The sequence below is a fragment of the Ahaetulla prasina genome, chromosome 3, assembly GCF_028640845.1.
Source record: "Ahaetulla prasina isolate Xishuangbanna chromosome 3, ASM2864084v1, whole genome shotgun sequence".
Lineage (NCBI taxonomy): Eukaryota > Metazoa > Chordata > Lepidosauria > Squamata > Colubridae > Ahaetulla > Ahaetulla prasina.
The window spans coordinates 92,573,679-92,594,891 of record NC_080541.1 but is presented as its reverse complement, the minus strand read 5'-3'; the positions used below and the strand labels follow the sequence as shown (position 1 = coordinate 92,594,891).

General features: G+C 36.8%; 1 protein-coding gene across 3 annotated transcripts in view; it reads right to left on the bottom strand.

The window, feature by feature from the left end:
* Window positions 1–21,213, bottom strand: part of LOC131195678 (cadherin-10) — a 168,048-nt gene that overhangs the window by 92,334 nt on the left and 54,501 nt on the right. For 2 of the 3 annotated variants that reach the window (XM_058177777.1, XM_058177779.1), the window contains exon 2: window positions 19,716–20,075. In XM_058177777.1, the coding sequence (XP_058033760.1) occupies window positions 19,716–19,946 (231 nt within the window). In that variant the 5' untranslated portion in view covers window positions 19,947–20,075. Of the gene's footprint in view, window positions 1–19,715; window positions 20,076–20,511; window positions 20,644–21,213 lie in introns of all 3 variants that reach the window. The other variant, XM_058177778.1, reaches the window with a different exon arrangement.

The window sequence follows — 21,213 nt, the reverse complement described above, 5'->3', positions numbered from 1 at the left end:
AACTGGTCAGTCCTAAAGAAGATCAACCCTGATTGCTCTTTAGAAGGCTAGATCCTGAAGAAGAAACTCAAATATTTTGGCCAGCTAATGAGAAGGGGACAACAGAAAACGAGGTGGCTGGATGGAGTCACTAAAGCAGTAGGTATGAGCTTAAATGGACTCCAGAGGATGGTAGAGGATAAGAAGGCCTGGAGGAACGTTGTCCATGGGGTTGCGATGGGTTGGACACAACTTTGCAACTAACAACAAAAGTACTTTCCCCCCCCCCCCAAGACCCAAAACCATCTTTCAAATTATATATTATGGTAACTGCAAAATGGCTAAAGGTCTTAAGCAAATCATTCCCTATTTAAAGCACAGTTTGCTTTATTCTAACAGAGCTTCTAATTTCCTGCAGCAAAGTTCTGGACAATAATACATAGTTTTAGAGAAATAAAATTCCCATAAAAAAATAACCATGACTTATAATTTAATATTATATTCTACCTCCTTCCCTGGACTGAGTTGCAGCAAGAGTGTCATATAACACATAACCTATCTGATCCATGCCATGGATCTCCATCCTTCTACGTGTTCATTCAGGTGTCTCAGAATTCAGGTATCTGGGAATAGCTCCTCCAAAATGAGAGTTGTGTTTCTAGAGGGAGGGAGGTTGCCTCTCCCCATTGCTAAACTTTTAAATAAATTGCTTCACACTATTGGCTAATCTTGAAATATCTGTATTGTCTAATCCAATATTCCAATTCTTCTATTAAAACAGAGTTTATAATTTCTATGCTGGGAAAATCTGCTTCTATAATGTTGGCTGTATTCTCTACTAGCTGAATACCCGTGCTTCACTATGAAACTATGTGATTGGGCTTGATAAATCGACACTTATAGCTTGAAAATTAATGAGTAGTTACAATCGGCCTCTTCTCTCCCCTTCTCTTCTCAGCCTTTCCCCACAGAAGCCTATCCTATCCTATCCTATTTTCTTTCTTTCCCTCAGCCTTGCTCCACAGAAATGTCTCCTATCCTATCCCCTTCTTTCCCTCAGGCTTGTCCCACAGAAGCCTCCCCTATCCTATTCCCTTCTCTCCCTCAGGCTTGCCTCAGAGAAGCCTATCCTATCTCGTTCTCTCCAGAGTTATTTTCCGGTTGGGAGGGGGAGTAGAACATCTAACTAATTAGCATCAGAAAGTGTTAAAAATAATATAAGAAATACTAATGATCTGATGGTCATTTTGAAAAATCCTTTCTTAGTGAGCACCTAGAAGCCAAGAGGAACATATGTGCCAAATTTCAAGTTTGAAGGCTTTTTGGTTCTAGAGATTACGTGATCGTGGCATGAGTGGTTTTTGCGTATGTATGTATGTATGTATGTATGTATGTATGTATGTATGTATGTATGTACTCAGAGTGGAGGGAGGAGGCTTGAAACGTTTTCTTCCAGGCTGGGTTTTAGAACACAATCACTTTATACATTTCTAGATTAATTCCAATCATTAACTATAGTGGCAGATCCTTAGATTCTGTAGGCTCTGTTAGTGGTATGTCATGTCAATGGTTGCCTTATGGCCATTGCAATAACTCTTTCTCTAGAAACTCAATACTTTCATGGAAGACAAGGATTCACCTTGCTTAGATAAAATACTTCATTTTGGATACCAGCAATCTTAGTTATGCTGGTGCTTAGCTTTTTACAAAGGCTAACAATCTGGTGCTACTGATAGGTATGCCTTAAGATTTGAATAATGAGTCTATTTCTCTACCCTTTGGTTATAAATGATTTGCACTCTTTCTCAGGATGGCCACCTGGTTTACCCCAGTCTCTATTTAGAAAACAATACTTTCTGCTCCCAATTTCCCCATTTTCTGCCTTACATCTCATGCTAGAAATTTTTCCCTGGGTTCTTAAATGTCCTTTTTGCAATCTCTATCCTTAAGTTTGTACTTCAGCTGGTATTCCAGATGGCTCTCTTCAGGGAGCAAAATATGGTTGAGTACTTTTTTCATTAACTGATCCTTATATTAAGCTGAATTGTTGTGAACATCAGGAAAAAGTCAAGGGATACTTATTTATTCTGAAATAAACCCTGTTCTGTACAGAAAGGACAAAAATTCAATCCTTAATTATACTTTGAATCTTAACAGAAAATATAAATTCTGAAAGAAATAGAAAAACCCGCTGTAATTATGGGCTAATCTTTTCCTTAAAAAATGCAACAATTGAACAAATAAATTTATACATGCACATAAAGGCAAGATTTCAAGCAGAGAGAGATTAAGAAGTCTTTCTTCAACTTTTCAAATGCAGTTAAATGCCCATAAGAGAAGTGCAAAAATCACTGTTTTCTCCTACTCCCAGTTGAATCACTCACTCTTATCTCAAGTGCCAAATAAGTAGATTTAAAAGATCAACAACGTACAAGAAATAGCCAACATCACCCCTAACTACCATATTTCAAATTGTGGCTAAAATAACTGATTTTCAAGTTATTATATTTATTTATAACTTTAAACAAGAGGCAGAGATGAAGATCAGTAATGTGGAGTCTTTCTTATTTCCAAGTAATTTACTACACTGTAATATAGTGATTTCCCTCCTTCTTTTCTCTCGTTTTCTTCATTGGCTGCTCCTATGAATACCAATTATTCCAATTTAATCGGCTTTTTAATGCAGTAGGAGAGCTTTTGTGATAGGAAACTATCAACTTGAAAAGAGAAACTTGTTTCCCAAGTTGTGTTTTCTTGAAAGGCAGAGAAAAAGTATTATGTCCACAGCCTTGCATCATTTGTAAGTTAAACTCAGACAATCTCGCAGTCCAAAAGTAGCTCAGGGCACCTCATTAAAGATTAATTGTGTGTTTGGGGGAAGGGTGCCCATTGCCCTTACTTTCAATTTCCCTGCCAACTAACCAATGAGATGCCATTTCTTTGCTGGCTTCAGTTACCCAACTGTCTCACTGAGATGTGAGAAGTTGCCATAATGGAGCAGTTCTACAGAACAGATATTTGGCATTTTCTTTAAGCAGAGTTCAATGTTAATAGGATAAAAAGAAAAAGAAAAGAAAATACATGTTAACTCAAAGAGGCAAATAACCTTGCAATTATGAAGATTCCAGCTTCTCTCCTTTTTTTTCTGAAAAACTGACCCAAAGTATCCAGAGCACCTCCAAATCTGTTGACTAAGTGGAGTTGCCATATTTTCCGGAGCTACCTCCTAAAAACAACCACATCCTTCTGGTCCTGCTCTTCCTCTGCCCTGACTGCTACTACGTGTAGTGCTCACTTACTGAATGTATCATTTAATGCTTGTTCAAAGTTATGACAGCACTGAAGAAGTAACTTTATTGCCTCATATTTACAAGCCATGAAGCATTTCCAGAGTCATGTGAACACCATTTATGTACTTCACAACTGGCTGGCAACAAGCAAAGTCAATGGAGGAGGTAGCAGTAAAATCAGTTGCAGTCATATGATCTCTCACTTAATGACTGCAACAATAGTGACATGGTAACATCATCATGGTTTGGTGATGTTTAGTTTAGTGACTTCAGTGTTTAATGACAGAGTTTCTAGTTCCAACTGTGGTAGCTAAGCCCAGTTTCCCCGCCTTATATATTTTTTTTTGTTTGTTTATGCTCTGCACGTTATATTAACAAGCTGAAATGCAGAAACAGAAATTTATCAATACAATTTTTTTGAACGAACATTTATGATGTCACCAAAATGGCAGCTGTCAGTTGCATAACAGCACTGTTTCAGGTGAGTGAAACCTGCTGGTACCGCTTTTGTGGCTCGCAGAGTCTTTATGAAGGAAGGAAATTTATGAATGAGGAAAACATTTCACTATGGGGTGAAGGTGGGAGAATGTCTAAAGAAGCAACCTTAAGCTTTGCAAAAACTGAAAGCACACCTAAAAAAGAAAAAGGAAACACCCACCCCAAATGCAACTTGAATTTTTGCACTGGGGCTCTCAGCATGCCATGCAGAGCCCAATATGGCTCACAAGCTGTAATAACCTGCATACCCTGCATTGAATGTATGAAGCAAGCAAAGGACTGAGATCTTCTAGTAGTAAAATAGACACCAATCAGTACAGCTAAAACTTGAGTCAAACCTGAGAAACCAAGTCAAATAGGTACCTTACAAATCAGCAAATAGTCTGTACAATTATTACATAGGTAGTCCTTAATTTACAGCCACAATTTGGATCAGAATCTTGGTCGTTGAGTAAAGCAGTTGTTAAGTGAGATGTCTTATGACTGCATCACTCAACGAACACAATCCCAACACTCCTGGTTGTGGTCATTAAGCAGTCTCACAGGTTGTTAAGCAGATGGAGTGCCAGGTGAGGAGCACTGGGTACCTCAGGGGTTGGGGATTCTGGGATATTTTACGCAGAAGGATTTTCAACCTCTGAGTGAAGAGATAATCATGGGTAGCCTGCACTGGGCTGCCCAACCTGCCCAAGGTACTCTTATCTTTATTATACTGCACTGCCCCTCTGCTTGGATTTTGGCTCCCTCTTGTCTCTGTAAGTTGGTTGAAAGAGAGTTCCCTCTTCTACCCCTCAACTGGGCAAAGAACACTATTCTTTGGGATTTGAACTCTGCTTCTATACCCCATTGATTGAGATAAGTTCCAGGACCTCCTTTAAGTGATTCAGCCCCACTGGCTGGCAGCTCTATCAGCCAGCTCCCGAAGATGAAAGGGAATCCTCTTGGCAGGTGGTGGCAGCTTGCAACCTTCCCTGTCAGCTTCTCTATTGACTTGTTGGGGAAACTGGAAAAAAAGATTCCATGGTGCTTGTTGGGGAAGGTGGCAAAAAAATACAGGGTGCTTGGCAACTAGTTGTAAGTACAAGCAGATCTACAAGCATACAGATTCTGGTCACATGTCCAGTGGAGAGGTGGTTCAATATTTTGCGATTAGAAGTGTTTTAGGAACACCTTTTCTGAGGCTGTCATAATTCCAGACCATTGTTAAACAATGAATTAACTTGAGGACTACCTGTGTAGTTCAGACATACTTTGCTGGGGTTATATTTGTATTCCACTGATATAGGAAAAGCAACCTAAGATGAAATGCAGGAAAACAAGAGTGTATGTTGCAACCAGGTCTATTTCTGTCTAGATCATTCACAACTTACTGATGACTGTGGTACCCTTGTCACTCAATCAATCTACATGCGTACAATCTGATGCAGCCCACAGCCTAATTTCATGCAGTCCCTGATCTGATTCCAAATTCAATTTATCAAGCAGCAATTTAAACTTCTGACAAAAGCAATCTGTTCCTTTTCTTGCTGGCTGCTGTGTGAGGAGAAAGAGAGAAAAGAAAAGGGTCTCGCAGAAAGAAGAACATGATGAGGACACTGGCATTTCCCCTCAAGGTTTACACATGCATGCCCCATACATGCATCCAAATGTAGAATGCTAATGCTATGCCTATCCTACGTAGCAATACACTATTGTTCAGTAAGGTAGTAGTAGTGGTGGGGAACATATTGTTCTTGCATCAGAACAGGTTTTTCATAGAGAATATAACTTGTTTACAAATGTATTCATATCATGATATTAAGGTGTGGTTCATGTTCATCTTCTGCATACTATTTTTTTGGAACCTGTAAACAAACCCGAATCACTATCGTTTCTCCCTCCTGATTTTGAAAAAGAGAAGAAAGAAAGTTGTACAGAAATTCTCATCTGCAGTCTGCTTAAAGTCCATGCAATTTTGATGGTGTATAAATGCCTTCTGGGGGTTTATTACATAAAATGTCTTTAAGAAGGAAACAAGAACAGGGAAAAGGGATATTAGCATTATTGCAGCTTTATTTTATTATGTTTGCACTACCAAATCTGCCACAAATGTCTAAGGTTATGAAACTTAGTAAGGAATGTTGGAGGAAGTGGAATATATTGCTGCCTTTAAGCATTTCCTTGAATACTCTCCATGTAGTTCAGTTTTATTAATAAATTTTAAAAATCACTTGCACAAAAAGTCTTCTCAGTATTTAACCTCCAGATTTCAGTAAAAATTAGTATTAATTTCTTAGCGTTTTAGAAAAATAATTGTAGGGGATATAGTTTAGTAAAGTCTGAAATACTACTACTAATACAATTATTAATTAATTTTAATATATAATTTTGGTCGAGGGGTTAAGGCACTAACCAGGAGACTGAAATTTAGTCCTACGTCAGGTATGAAAGTCAGCTGAATGACTTTATTCCAGCCACTCTTTCTCGGCTCAACCCATGTCACATTGGTTTAGGAAAAATAGGAGGAAGGGTATTAGGTATGTTCATTTATTTATTTTTTTATTTTTCGCATTTGTATACCGCCCTATCTCCCTAGGGACTCAGGGCGGTTCACAGCCAAATAAAAATACATATAAATACACAATAAAACATCCATTAAAAAACTTATTACATAAGGCCGAATGATTAAAAATAGCAATACAAATAATAAAACCTTGAGTTACCGTATATACTCGAGTATAAGCCGAGTTTTTCAGCACGTTTTTTGTGCTGAAAAACGTCCCCTCGGCTTATACTCGAGTATATACGGCTTATACTCGAGTTGTTTTTTTTTTTCCTTTTTTTCACATTATACCGGATGGTGCAAACTTGGCGGGCTTTTGCATTAGCGCGGGGAAGCCCTGCCGGTGCAGTGAGAGGGCGGGGCGGGGGAGCCGCCAGCCTTCTCGGCTGAGGGAGGGAGGCTTTCCCTGACCGGTAGCTGCCTCATTTCCCTCCCTCGGCTTATACTCGAGTCCCCAGTTTACCCCAGTTTTTTGGGGTAAAATTGGGGACCTCGGCTTATACTCGGATCGGCTTATATTCGAGTATATACGGTACTTATAAAAATAATAAAGACAGAATATGAAATAAATATTTTTTTAAAAAAAATGGATATGAATCGACATTCTTTTTAACTATCCAGAGTAAAAAGTTAGAACTAACTATGTTATTCCTGGATTAAGATGAAAAGAAATAATTTTTAGTAATGGTAAACAAGACTTGTTTTTAAATGAAATTAGATGTTGTGGTAAAATTTAAAGCTGTTCCATTTGTTTTATTCACAAATCAGAATTATAATTTAGAGATCAATCCTTGTACCAGCTACTCTGATATTACAATGGGACATTTTAGGATAAACAATTTCTGGATAACCTAGATGATCTTATTAATAGATACACGAAGCTACTGGAATAAGTAATTCATTAGTTTGTGGTGCAGTATCATTATTACACTGATGGATGTACATTACATTGCCCATTTGTACATTACCATATTGCCATGCTGACCATACTGTGAAATATTTTACCTGGAGTCTGGAAGATATAGGTCCTTGATGGAATAAAATTGGCTGAAACGAAGTCCAAATAATTGTTGATTATATGATTACATATAAATGCAATATATTCTGTAACTTGCAGCACAGTTTATGTCTGCTATGCATGGTCTACTACATGAAGGTCCAATAAGATGAGATTTCCCTGCAGGTTATACACTTAGGAAATGCATACATGAGCAAGCAAAGCCTGTCCTAACTAACTTGCCCTGAGCTGGAGCCTTAGAATCTAATTCCTGTCATTGTAGAAGAAATGGCAGCACCTGAGGGAAGACTAAAAAGGGGGATCAGCCTGGAATCCCTAAATAGTCACAAGTAAACCCCTTTGAGTGCCATTGACCCTTATCTAACTCTAAGCAGGTGCTGACAGTTAGTTGAGAAGATTCCTATAGATGGGCTTTTAGCAATAAATCAGCTTAATTAAACCTTCATATGTACACCTGGCCTTTTACGCCGCACAGTCATTTTGATCACTGATCATTTTTAATGAGGGATGATAAAAATTGATTTCTACACCTTTGAAAGTTCAGACATTTTTTTTTTTTGTTTTGTTTACATTTATACCCCGCCCTTCTCCGAAGACTCAGGGCGGCTTACAATGTATAGGGCAATAGTCTCATTCTATTTGTATATATTTACAAAGTCAACTTATTGCCCCCCCAACAATCTGGGTCCTCATTTTACCTACCTTATAAAGGATGGAAGGCTGAGTCAACCTTGGGCCGGGCTCGAACCTGCAGTAATTGCAGGCTTTGTGTTCTTAATAACAGGCCTTACCAGGCAGAGCTAAACCGGCCCTTCATGCTATTGTCCTATATTTTACTGTAGGAAAACCCATTATCTCTCTGTTTAGATGTTAGGCAAATCAAGCAGATATTTATTTTCCCAAGAATTATTCAATTCACTCTCTCTTCTCCCCCATTTTTCCTTCCATTATTGGCAGTATTTATAAAGATCTGTTGCTGGTGTGCACATACAATACCATGCTGTGCTGTGTTTTTCTTGCCTTGCCTTACCAAGTTCAACCAAATATCATTAGCACTTAGTCTTATATATCACTTTACAGAGCTTTACAGCCCTCTCTAAGCCGTTTACAGAGCCAGCACATTGCCCCAACGATTTGGGTCCTCATTTTACCCACCTCAGAAGGATGGAAGGCTGAGTCAATCTTGAATCTGGTGAGATTTGAACTGCCAAACTGGAGGCAGATGGCAGTCAGCAGAAGTAGCCTGCGGTACTGCACTCTAACCACTGCACCACCGTATATCGTGGCTCATATACCGTGGCTCCTGTTATATATGAGCCACCGTGGCTCATATAAAACAGGAATACAGAAAACACTGTGCATTACAAGATGAGAAAGGAACCAAGGTGGGTGGGAATGAACCAAGGAGAGAAATGCTGATGCTGCTGATACAAAAGCCAATTTACTAAAATCTAATAGCTTAAATCCATGGAATCATCCCACATGTTTTAGCATGTGGTGTTTCTGGTTTCTCTGTTTATTCCTGCTGAGATAAAAGACAGAAGAGAGAGATAAAACATGGCCTGCTTACTTCAGAAAGAGGTCCTTTGGAGACTCTACAAAATTGCTAATTAACCATCTGCACTACATATTACAACATCCCTCTAGAACAGAGGTCTTCAAACTTGGCAACTTTAAGACTTGTGGACTTCAACTCCCAGAATTCTCCAGCCAGCATAGCTGGCTGAAGAATTCTGGGAATTGAAGTCCACAAGTCTTAAAGCTTCCAAGTTTGGGGACCCCTGCATAGACCCTCTGGACAAAGCCTAGGTTCAAGAAGGCAGCTCAAGTTATTTTGCACATTATCTATTGGTGCAATATGTGCAGGACAGTTTATTTTCACACTTCAATTTGTTATATATTTTCTGTCCTCTCTCTTCCTCTTTTATTAATTTACAAAAAATGGCTATTTAGATATAATCCTAAAAGGAAGCTATGCAACAATATAAGGCTCCGCTTCCATTTTGTTATGGTTCTCTAGGTTAGTTAATTTTTTTGCCATCCGTCAAGCTTAATTTAAATAATTCTTAACGTTAATTCGAGTACTGTTTATTTTAAAATAATGCTATAATCTTATCAATTTTGTATCGCTTAATATACCACTTTTATATTTTAATATTTTGTAAAAGTCATTAATTAAAATATCTGTTCAAATCATCAAGATTCCTTTTTGCCTAATAACCTAAAGGGCAAGACTGTTTCAAATTAATGATGAGCATGTTAACATTAAAATTAATGAGCCTCAAAAATAAAACAAATATACATGCATATAGTGATGGATGAAAATGTAATTTCTTCAATATATGCATGATAACACAAAAAAGATTTTTATGGAACTGTATTACTGTATACATTTTCTTTTTTAATGGATTGTTAAAAGTAAATACTTGTATATTGAGAAGTGGAACATATTCCCAAAATTGTCTGCAACCCTTAAAACTTGTGAATAAATGTTAAATAGAAATGGAAACAAAAGAGCACATCTGAAAACAGTTAACTGAGTGAGCAAGCATAGTTGCTTTCACCAACACTGGTATTCAAATTAAAAAATGAAGTGACTATGTATCCTTAGTGTTGCACATAAGAAATAGGTTAAAACCCAGTGAATAGAACAATTATGAAAACCTTCTGACAAAAGGGAAAAAAGGTAGATATTATCAAACAAAGCCATTGAGATTTTTTTAAAATCGTTTGTTCCTCATTGTCACTATATTCATGTAAAAAAATCACATAAATAAGTTTTGAAGAAGCTGAGATTGATATGTTGACAAGAATGAGTCACTATAATTCTCACCTTGAAAGTGTGGATCAAAATTGTTGATTATAACACTGAATTTCACTTACAAATAAACAACTGTAGTCTTTGAGAATTTTACCACTACCCTGTGTCATGTTCCTTGGGTGTTAATGAATGAGAAAGTTGCTCTTTCCTTCCTTATTAGCCCATTTTCCCTTATATGCTTACAAAAATTGCATACCTTTTAACAATTTCACATCATTCTTTCTTATGTTGAAATTAACATTTGTCAATTCAAAGGCCCCTGAATCAAACCACAACATTCCATTAAGAGAACTGAGTACTGACTTGGATTTTGCTTACGCTGTGAAAAATCAAGACCGAAATATGTTAACAGGATGAACTAAAGAAAAGGCTATCAAAATGAGAGCTATGCACAACTTCAAAAGGATGCTTTGATTAAGTGAAGATTTGAATGAATCATCCCAACCAAGCCAAACTGCGTATCAAAGCAGAACCACTTTAATGCTACAAATTAAATAAGGGAGCTGCAAAGCGCTTTGCAGAGTCAATGCACATTTTCTGCTGCTTCTGAGATTATTACAGACAATATACAATGCATAACTTCACTATTCTATACAATGAATATGGTGGATGGACATTTAGTGATGTCGTAGGCTGTCTTACATTGAAAGGAGAAGCTCACAAATGCATTTCATCAACTTAAGTTCTTGGGTTATCAAAGCCTATCTTGGGTGCAAAACTATCATTTTTGTGAATTAATTCATTTTTTTCAAGTTCAAACTTATTTAATGTGACGAGGCGCCTTTACTTTTTTTTTCTTTTTTTTGTGCTAATAGAAACTTTCTCTTCTGTACTGATATTTCATCTTTATTTGGAGAACTCTATATATGGGTTTAAGGCTGGCCAATTCAGTATATACTGTTAGATAAAACTTTCTTTTTAAATTCTGCATAACCAGGACAGGTCAAATTCTCTCTACAATAGCTGAAAGTGTGCCAACTAAGAATTACAGGTGTTAGCCAGACTAAGTGCTTACAGCTTTAAGAATAGGGGGTGGTAAGGCTTAAACTTCCATTATCTGATGCCAAATTCTTTCTCTGGCCAAATTTTTCATTGGCCAGCCTGGCATCCAACCAAGAGGGCTCAAACTTGTCAAAAAGCTATGCTAACTTTCTTGGCAAACCAGATGCAGAAAAACTGTTTCACCCCACAAGGGCAAGTTAAGGAATATTCTTCAGAATTAAGCCCAGCTCCTCAGATAAGAAAGAGTGACCTTTTTAAAATGTGTGTGTGCGTGTGTTTAAAATTGAAGTGGAACACGGTATGCACTAATTCAGTAAACTTTCTCTGAGAAACAATTGTGCTATTTTCCCAATCTTTGACTTTACAAAGATGCAAAGAGAATATTACACACACACACACACACAGAGAGAGAGAGAGAGAGAGAGAGAGAGAGAGACTGATATGCATATTTATCTACTGCAGCAAAACTAAGATTATTAGTTGGCTGAAATTTGGGATGGTTGCGTTTTCCAAATTAATCATGTCTATCAACCCTATTTTCTTTCCACTCTGCCCCTTCCCCCTACAAACACATGAAGCAGCTGCAGTCCTTTTAATCTGCTCCCCATTATCTACTGGATAATTTTTTTACCCAATGTCAGAATGGCCCAAATGTCCAAGTGGTTCAAATCAGGTTGGCTTGCACTAAACTCTTTACAAAACTGAATCATAACTGATTTGCAGTGCTCTATTAATATTCAGGATTTTATCTAGGGTTAAAAAAAAGGGAATCTTTTTTACAGAGTATAGTTTAAAGACGTTCTTAGGATGAAAGAGTCAATATAGTTTTCTTTCTTTATTTTTATTTTTTTTATGCATATTTTGTCATGACTGGTAAGAACAAGGAAAAGCCGCATGTCAAATTAGAATTGATCAAATAGATTTCTGGAATTTGTGTCTTAAAAGTAATATGTAAGCAGAAATTGATTCTTCTTTCTCTTTATAAAAGTAGCACACCATCTCAGTTTTCAAAATGAGTCAGAGCTAATCTACAGCACTTTTGAATTCATTCCTTTATTTATTTATTTATTTATTTATTTATTTATTTATTTATTTATTTATTTATTTATTTATTTATTTATTTATTTATTTATTTATTTAAATTATTAAGCATATATGCTGCCCATCTGTACCACTGCTGAGATGCAGAAAAACTACTAGGACTCTATGCTAGCAATGCTGATTTAAACACTGCTATTCCAGTGAGGAATTCTAAGGAGCCAACAGCAACATGATGTTGAAAATCAAAACTGGAGGAACTTCAAGTACTTATTTTATAATGGCATATCCTGAATGGTTATCAGTATAGTGTATGTACCTCTTAGTTGGTAGGATGTGACCAACGGTATGTTGGCTTCCAAGAGAATCTCTAGATTACAAATCTTAGGTTCTATAGAACCTTGGAATAAAGGTTTTTATTGTGCTTGTAACATATAGGCCAGAGGTGGTATTCAGCAGGTTCTGATCAGTTCTAGAGAACTGGTAGAGGAAATTTTGAGTAGTTCAGAGAACTGGTAGTAAAAATTCTGACTGGCCCCGCCCCCATCTACTCTCTGCCTCCCAAGTCCCAGCTGATTGGGAGAAAATGGGGATTTTGCAGTAACCTTCCCCTGGAGTGGGGAATGGAAATTTTATAGTATCCTTTCCCCTTTCACCCACCAAGCCATGCCCACAGAATTTGTAGTTAAAAAAAATTTAATCCCACCACTGATACAGGCCAAAGTGACTGCTGCTGTCCTTACCATTAGGAAGGAATACTAAATATGTCATGATATCAGCTTCAGAAACTAAGAAAGACATGTGAGTCTTTTTCCAAGCCATTTTCTTTATTGTTTCACATCTATAGGCGGAAATTTTGCAGAACTAAAGCAAATTAAACCAAACTATTTAAAGACTGGCGTCATTAAATATATATGCTGAGAACTCTTAGGCAGGCGATGCCTTGATCCCCTTCCTCCCAACTAAACTAGTGAGATTTTGCCATCTCTTGCTCCTCTGGAATGCAGCCCCTCCTTCTTGAGAATCCAGATAACATTCCAGCAAACATGGCTACAAATAAGGGTAGTCACCTAACTTACGTTTTTTCCTCTTATCAGATTACATTATGCAAAAACTTTGATTGATCAAAGCAATGATAAATAGTTAAGGTCAATCCCTATGAGCTTTATCGTGCAAGGACTATTGCAGGCAGAAAATTGAATTTAAAAATATAAGAAGGGTAAATAGTTAAAAAAAAAACTTGAGTTAACAAATGAAAGACAGAAAATAGATATTCTTCATGTCTGTGAAATTGAAGAAGGGAAATGGTGTGATTCTTGCTGAAGGAACTGAATATGATCTTATCTTTCAAAGTGAAATAAATGAAGAGAAATGAAAGTGCAGAACTGAATGAATGAACAAAAGAACTAAATATATATGACTTCTTAGACTTTTATTGAGTTTTGGGTTTTGTATTTTAACTTTGTTCTGAATAAAATAAAAATATATATTTAAAAACATCTGCAAATTATGACTTGATATCATTTGTTTCAAGTGCGTATGAAATTAGAATACACAGATTGATATACCTTGGATTAAGCTCCACTGAATGGTCATAATGGAAGGAAATAATATGAGTTTCACTAAAGGAAAAACAACAACAAATGAATATGAAGCAAAAATAAAACAAAAATTTGTAGGTGATAGGGGAGGATAGGGCCAAATTGAGACAGAAGAATAAGTACAAAATAGGCAAATTGGTCTATTTAGAAACCCAAGAAGGAGTCAGAATGATGAATGATGAATATCTGCCTGAAAAATATCTGTTTGTTTCAATATACACATGGCAAAAAGAATGACTATAAAAGTTTCCTAATTTTTATTTTTTATTTTAAGTAATTAATTAACTTCCTAACAGTGAGGATAATCAACCAGTGGAACAGCTTGCCTCCAGAAATCATGGGTGCTCCATCACTGGAGGATTTTAATAAGAATCTAGACAGTCACTTATCTGAAATAGTATAGATTCTCCTGCTTGAGCAGGGCACCAGACTAGAATACCTCCAAGGTCCCTTTCAGCTCATTCATCCAATTTGTTTATAGACAAACTTGTTTTGGATTTTTTAATGGAGAAATGCTGGAATAATTAATGAAGGATACAGAGGTAATAAGATTAAGAAAAAAGATGAAAAGGAATTCATGACTGCTATGCAAATGACAGAAAGCTGGTAAATTCTGATGATGTAACTTGAGAAACGTTAAATATAAATGTAGCTTGCTTACAAATCACTGTATATCTTGTGTGTGTGTGCGTGTGCGTGCGTATGAGTGTAATGTGAGGCTACTTCTGTACCTGATGTTTTGAAGAATGTCACTATTATTCCTATATGTTAATGTAAAAATAGCAAGAGTGTGTGTAGAAACTACAGGAGGACTAGTTTCTTAAGTGAAACTGGGAAGTGTTTGGCCAAAAACACTATAGTACATGAGACCCAATACAATGCAGCCTTCTGCCAGGTAGGATCATACAGGGGCATATTTGCTCTTCAGCAAGTCATTAAGAAATGTATGAACATGAGGAGAAAATTTATCATACGTTCTTGGTTTAGAAAAGGCATATGATAATGTGAGTAAGTGAAGAAGGAAATAAACTCCATTCTATCACTGATGATGTTACCTAATTTGGTAATGAAATGTCTACAAGAAGGCCATCAAGCTCGGAGAGCACCAAGGGCCCCACATTATGGAATGTGCTGCAGAAATATTATTGCTGAATGTGATAATAACCACATTTAATGGACATAAATCACTCATGAATATAATTAGATCAATAGGGAGTAAAGCAAGAATGTGCAATATCCCCTTGTTTGTTTGTTTGAATAAGTGTATAAGGAATGCTTATAGTGATATTAGATGTATCTTAGTTGTGTATGTGCATGGGTATTGTTCTGTCCCCTCCCCACCTCAGTCCGGGAAACACGTGAACTGACTCAATTAGCCAGCAATGTAGTCCACGGCAGCTATCAGCTCTGGCAGCAAACCAGCGATCGTCTGCCAAGGTTTTTCTTTATCTTCCCAGATGCAGGCGTCACCGAAGCTCGTTACTGAAGCAACCAGGAAATCAGGAGCAAACAGCAATTAAGGCCAAATGCTCTGTCAAATAGTTCAGCTCAAGTTTTCTCCAGTCAGTTTGTCCGTCACGAGGTAGTAGAGCAGCCCCTCCTGCTTTTATACCCTGTGGGGTGTGGCTCCGTCACTCAGCACTCTCTAGGCCTGCCCCACCCCCTTTTTTGTTGTTCCCGCTTTTCTTGTCTACGAAACCTGAGATCTAACCAGGACTAATTGTCCACAGCTGGGTCTGGGAGCATTGCCTGGGCGCGGGGTGATACAGGAGACAGAGGCCTCGTCACCTCCTCCACCTGGCCTGCCTCTGGCTCCTGGAGCTGAGCCAGAAAGGCCGGCCCTGCAGAAGGGAGCCCTGACGGCCCTTCCCCCTCATTCTCTGAGTCACTCTTTGGCAGGGGGTCAGGCCGGGGGGGGGGGGGGCTGGACCCACAACAGGTATGCAGTATTATTTGCAAATGATACCATACTGTTGGCTGAAAATGCAAAGCATTGATAGGCAATATTAAACATATCTGAGGTGGAATAAGGAGCATGAATCTAAAGAACAAAGATCTGAGAAAGAAAATCAAGTTAACAATTGCAATAAATACATACATACATACATACATACATACATACATACATACATACATACATACATACCCATAGAGCACATCCATACTTACTAAAGAGGCCGCAGCCAAGAAATGTATCATTTTTGTTCTAATTGCTGCCACTCTAAATTTAGCTCCTGTGTTGTTGCTAACATGGCTGGAATCTGAGAAAAGAAAATTGGCAGAGTAGTCTACTCTTCTTCCTGGGAGGCATTGCAGCCAGGATAATATATAATCCTTGTTCGGATCCTTATTAAAATTGCAGTGAAGCTACACATGTTGGATAATTTCTGTTTCCCCAGAGACAGATGGGCAAGCAGGTTCTGTTAGTAGGATTTTGATCAATGTGGCCTGTAATAATGGCAATGATAGCACATTATCTCAGGCCCTGAAGATGTTCTTCTTCACTCTGAGAAAGGTTATGTGAGTAACATACAGACTGCCAAATATTTTTAGCTCTCGAGGTCTTGCTATCCCAGGAAGGAGGTTAGTAAATAGATGGCAAACCTAGACACCCCTCTGTCTCTGATTCACTGCTGATAACATGATGAAAGACAGTCATTTGTTGGAATTAATAGTATTAAACCTTTTGGGCACAAGATAATCTTTAGCCAGCACGTCCAGTCTCCATGCCCTTAACTCTATTCTGAGCATACTTGAGCAAAGTACTGCATTGGGAACATTCCTTAGATCTGAGAATATGTATCTTTCAGCATTTTTGTATAAGTTTTTTTCCCCTTCATATAATATCCTATCTGGGCTCCATGTAGAATGTAAATAAAAGTTTTAGCCTCAAGTAATCTTAAGGCTGGTTTACTAAAGATTAGAAACTCTAGGAGAAAAAAAAAAAGATGTACAAATTTTGTTATAAAGTCAGTTGGTAGCCTATTTCTCTGTGGTAAGGAATGATTGTTTGTTAAAAGCATAAATGGTTTGTACAAGAGTGTGCTTTATTATATGGAAATGCAAGTTGGGAGAGGGAAAAAAAAGTTGATTAGAATGGGAATGAGGTATTTAAGAAGTGTGTGAAGTAAAACGAGAAGAGCTAATTTAAAGAAAGAGTGAAGCAATACATTCTAATGGCAAACAAAGATGAGAGACAAGGATAGATTACAATAGCGAAATCAACATAAGCAGCTTGACTAACTTTGTCTCCGCTTCCAATCACAAATTAAAATCTGTTTACATAGGTGATTTCACAGCAATTTATGCTACCTATGAGAGAACTCTGTGCTGCTTGCTTGAAGTGATAAGCCACAAAATATGCCTGACTGGCACTTTCTGGGTGTCAGTGGCAAATTATGGGAATTGCACAAAAGAAGCTTTCAGATGTGCGGTAAGTGTAATGTGCACTGAAGCATAATATGTACTAGTCATCCATTCTGGGTTATACATTTATTTTTTTTAAAAAAAAGATTTCTGCAGCAGGAATTTTTGATGAGATTATTCCTGAAACTATGACTTCCCCAGCGTGGCAGATATGCTATTTAGACATCGGGTTTGTGATGGCATATAGGGTTTTAAATTATTATTATTTATTTAGACATTAGGTTTGCAATAGCACAACAAGTAACAAATTATTACAGTTGGCTGCCTAGTCAGCCAGATGTTTAGACTGGATATGTCATTTTATCCACTTACTGAGTTCTTCCCAAGGACCTCGGACAGGCGTAAATTATTGGTATTATGTTTTGCTGAGTTATATGATTCATTTCTGCTGATTTAAATGCTAATAATTTAATTGGCTAGCATTGCACGCATTTATGTGGAGCACTAGTACTTGTTCAGTACAAAAGTGCATATATATTTATAGCTTTTCTCCGAACACGTTTCCCCACATAAGCACTTCTGCTCACTCACATTTAATTAAGCACCAATAGTAACTAGAGCATCTAATTCTGATATTCCGCTTAAGGAAGGTAAGTCTCCAGGAAAAATATATATGTTAAAATGAGGGGTGGGGGCAATCCCTTTTGGGATTTTAAAGAAAACGAAAACTCAGGATAAGAGACTAGCAATCACACTTCTGGATCTATTACCTCCATTTCTAACTGTCCTTTCTTGAAAGGTCACAGGAAACTACAGCAATTTTTCAGCTGAATAGAATTACAGGGTTTTTTTTTTGGTAAACCTTTCCCTTAAGATCAGGAGTGGCAGGAATAATGATGGAACACACCTTCCATTTCATAAATAACCCCTTAAAAAAAACCCTAACCCTTTATTTTCTTCAGATAGGATGCCTGAAATAAGACCTGATTTGGATTGCAAAGATGTGGTGGATTTACTTTTTGAACAAAAGCAAAAATACATACATTGTGAAATAATGGATAATGGCAATTTTGGCAATATGGATAATGATGTCTCTGAATATTTAAAATAAGAATGTGAATATTCTCTGCATATGGCTGCATCCTGTTGCTGCACTAGACTCCAGTTTGTTATTGCAAATACAGAACGAATTCAGACAATTACAGAAACTGTATCTGCCTTTCATGATGTATGGATTATCCATGATTACAACAATATATTTATACATACCACCCTACAAAAAAAAAGTAGCCGAAGAGATGATATGTATCAGTGTGATTTCAAATATGGCTATAAATATAATATTTGAAATTCTGTTTTATAGTTCTCCCCAGTGAAGAAATAAAACAATTTGATACAAAACAGGAACTTATAAATATATTCACAGGTAGTCACTTATATATATGCACAGATTAATCCTGGATATTTTCAAGCATCTTTTGAAGTTATTGATTACAGGAAAGAGAGAACAATATCTGGGCAGGAAATAATATTTGCTAAAGACATGTAGGTACTGGGTACCAAATATTATGCTGTCCAAAAATCCTCTTCATTTCAAACAGCTGCTTCCAAAAAACTTCTGCATGTTTGATACAGTATCTTAAATATCATTCCAAAATTCCAGGATAGTAATCCTATATTTTACAGTCTATTAAACAAATCTGAGAGTACAAGTACTATTTAAGGGTATTGACTATCTTGTGGGTTTGCTGTTTCATATTATGGTACATATTTACTTTACCATGACATGGACTAATGTAATCACCAAACCAGGTTTGTATATTTGTAATATACCTATTCAGACTTAGAATTTGAATCCAGAAAAGTGTTTTAAAACAGGCAAAGGCACAAATGTAGCTTTTGTCACATTAAATTACTACACCTTTTCTTAAAGGTGTAGTAATTTAAATCACTTGATTTAAGCTAGGTCACATGCAAATTTGCTGGGAAGTGATCAATCAATAAATCATTACTTATTACAGCCAGATGTTATATTAAATAAAATATAGGCCAAACATCTATGAACTTTTAAAACTGTTTTACTTCTGCATTCAAGAGATTGAAGCCAGGGGCAAATTCTTACAGGCTTTATGTCCTCTCTTACCTACTTTTTCAGAGAATTTATCCCCCACCCCATAACTAGTTCATGTATTGCTTCATATATCATTTTTTACATCAAGACTTGCTGGTGAGAATTACTTTCTTTTCAAAGAAAGAGGCACTATTGGAAGGTGGGGAATATTTGCATTTTAGAGAAATCAGTTGAAAGATGGTGCGCTGAATCTGTTAATGGACATTATGATTCAAAATTCAAATCTTAAAGGAACTATAATGTCATCAATATGCCATGCAATGAAATTATTAATTGGTTTGCTCCCAGAAGAACATTTGTCTATCAATCTGTTGCTCCTATTTGCCAAGCTCTGGTGCTTTTTGTTTTTATGAGCTCAAGGATAATTTCATGCCATTTCATTCAACACAGTATGTTGGACTAATAGAAGAAAGAATGCACAATACCTACCTTGCCTACATATTGATAATCAGATCCGGTATATTCCTCCAACAAGAAAAACTGGTTCCACATCCAGCCTCGTTTCTGACGGTGCAGAACTTTCCCATCATTTCCTATTCCATGAGTTCTGAAAGTTGGGGGTTGGTGTTCTGTAGTCCTTGTAAACACCATTGCTGCCAAGCAGGGGTGTAGCAGGCATACCCAGAACAGTACCAGCAGTAAGACTTGCTGTATTGTCATAGTTCTTGGCTTCACACGTGCCTTTGACTGCAAGCTCAATATTACAGTTCTTCTTATAACAAGATTTTTGGACGCCCTCGGCACAGATTATAAAAAACAGCCCATCTGTAGTCGGTGCATATCCAAAACCTTAAAGCAAACAGAAAAATAATTTATAGATTCAGATACTCTCCTTTACTTTACATTAGGTTTTATATTATACCTGGCACCATAGCTGCAAATATTTACACACACACACACACACACACACAAACACACATTATATATAATAAATAATTAAAATAATAAAATATTATTTTATTAATATAATATAATATAATTATAAATAAACTTATAATGGTTATCTGACAGCTGTCACCTAATTCAACTTTTGCAAACTCTCAATGTAGTATTAAGTTACTTCCACCACCACGTATTATGTAAAACAATGCTTTTTCCTAGTCTTCTCATGCAGCTCTTCTGACTTTTTAATAGATTTATTAAAATTTAATAAATGTAGTATCTGTTAGAATGTTCATCAAGTAGATTAGGGAAGTTGTACCACAGGTACTTAAATATTAAATACAGTAGCTTTTGTTGTTGATGGTAGTAGTGGTGATGCCTTCAAGTCAGTGTTGACTCCTGGTGACTGCCTGGACAAATCTCTGAAGATTTATTGCGAAATTTTTTTCAGAAGTGATTTGCCTCTATCTCCTTCCTAGGGTTGAGACAAAATGACAGACACAAGGTCACCCAACTAGCTACATGCCCTTGGCGGGTACTATAATTCTGTTTCCTAGTTTCTAATCCCATTACCTTAACTGCTACATTAAATTGGCTCTCACTATAGTCTATCTAAAATATTTTCTGCTTGGTTTGAGTTGAGAGTCAAGCAGTGATTTATTAATTTTGTCACCAAGAAACTTTTAACAACTAATGCAATTTTTGAAATTACAGAAATCATAGAATATTAGTTTTCCAGAGTATTGTAAAAGGAAAAAAAAAAAGCTCCATATGCATCAGAAGAGAGACATGACCAGAATCAAAAAATTCAAAAACCAATTCCTAAAGTTGCCCCAAAAGACAAAGTGAATCATGAAGGAACAAATGCTATATAAAAGATTATTTTGGTCTGCAATTGAGACTATGGAAAGAAAAACTGCCATGTCTCGTGACCTCACAGCATAGATTGTCCCAATCTAGAAGCAGAGAACCACATTATCTAGAAGCAGAAAAAGAATCACTATAGATGCTTTTCAGTAGAAATTATGTATGCAGTTATGCTTTA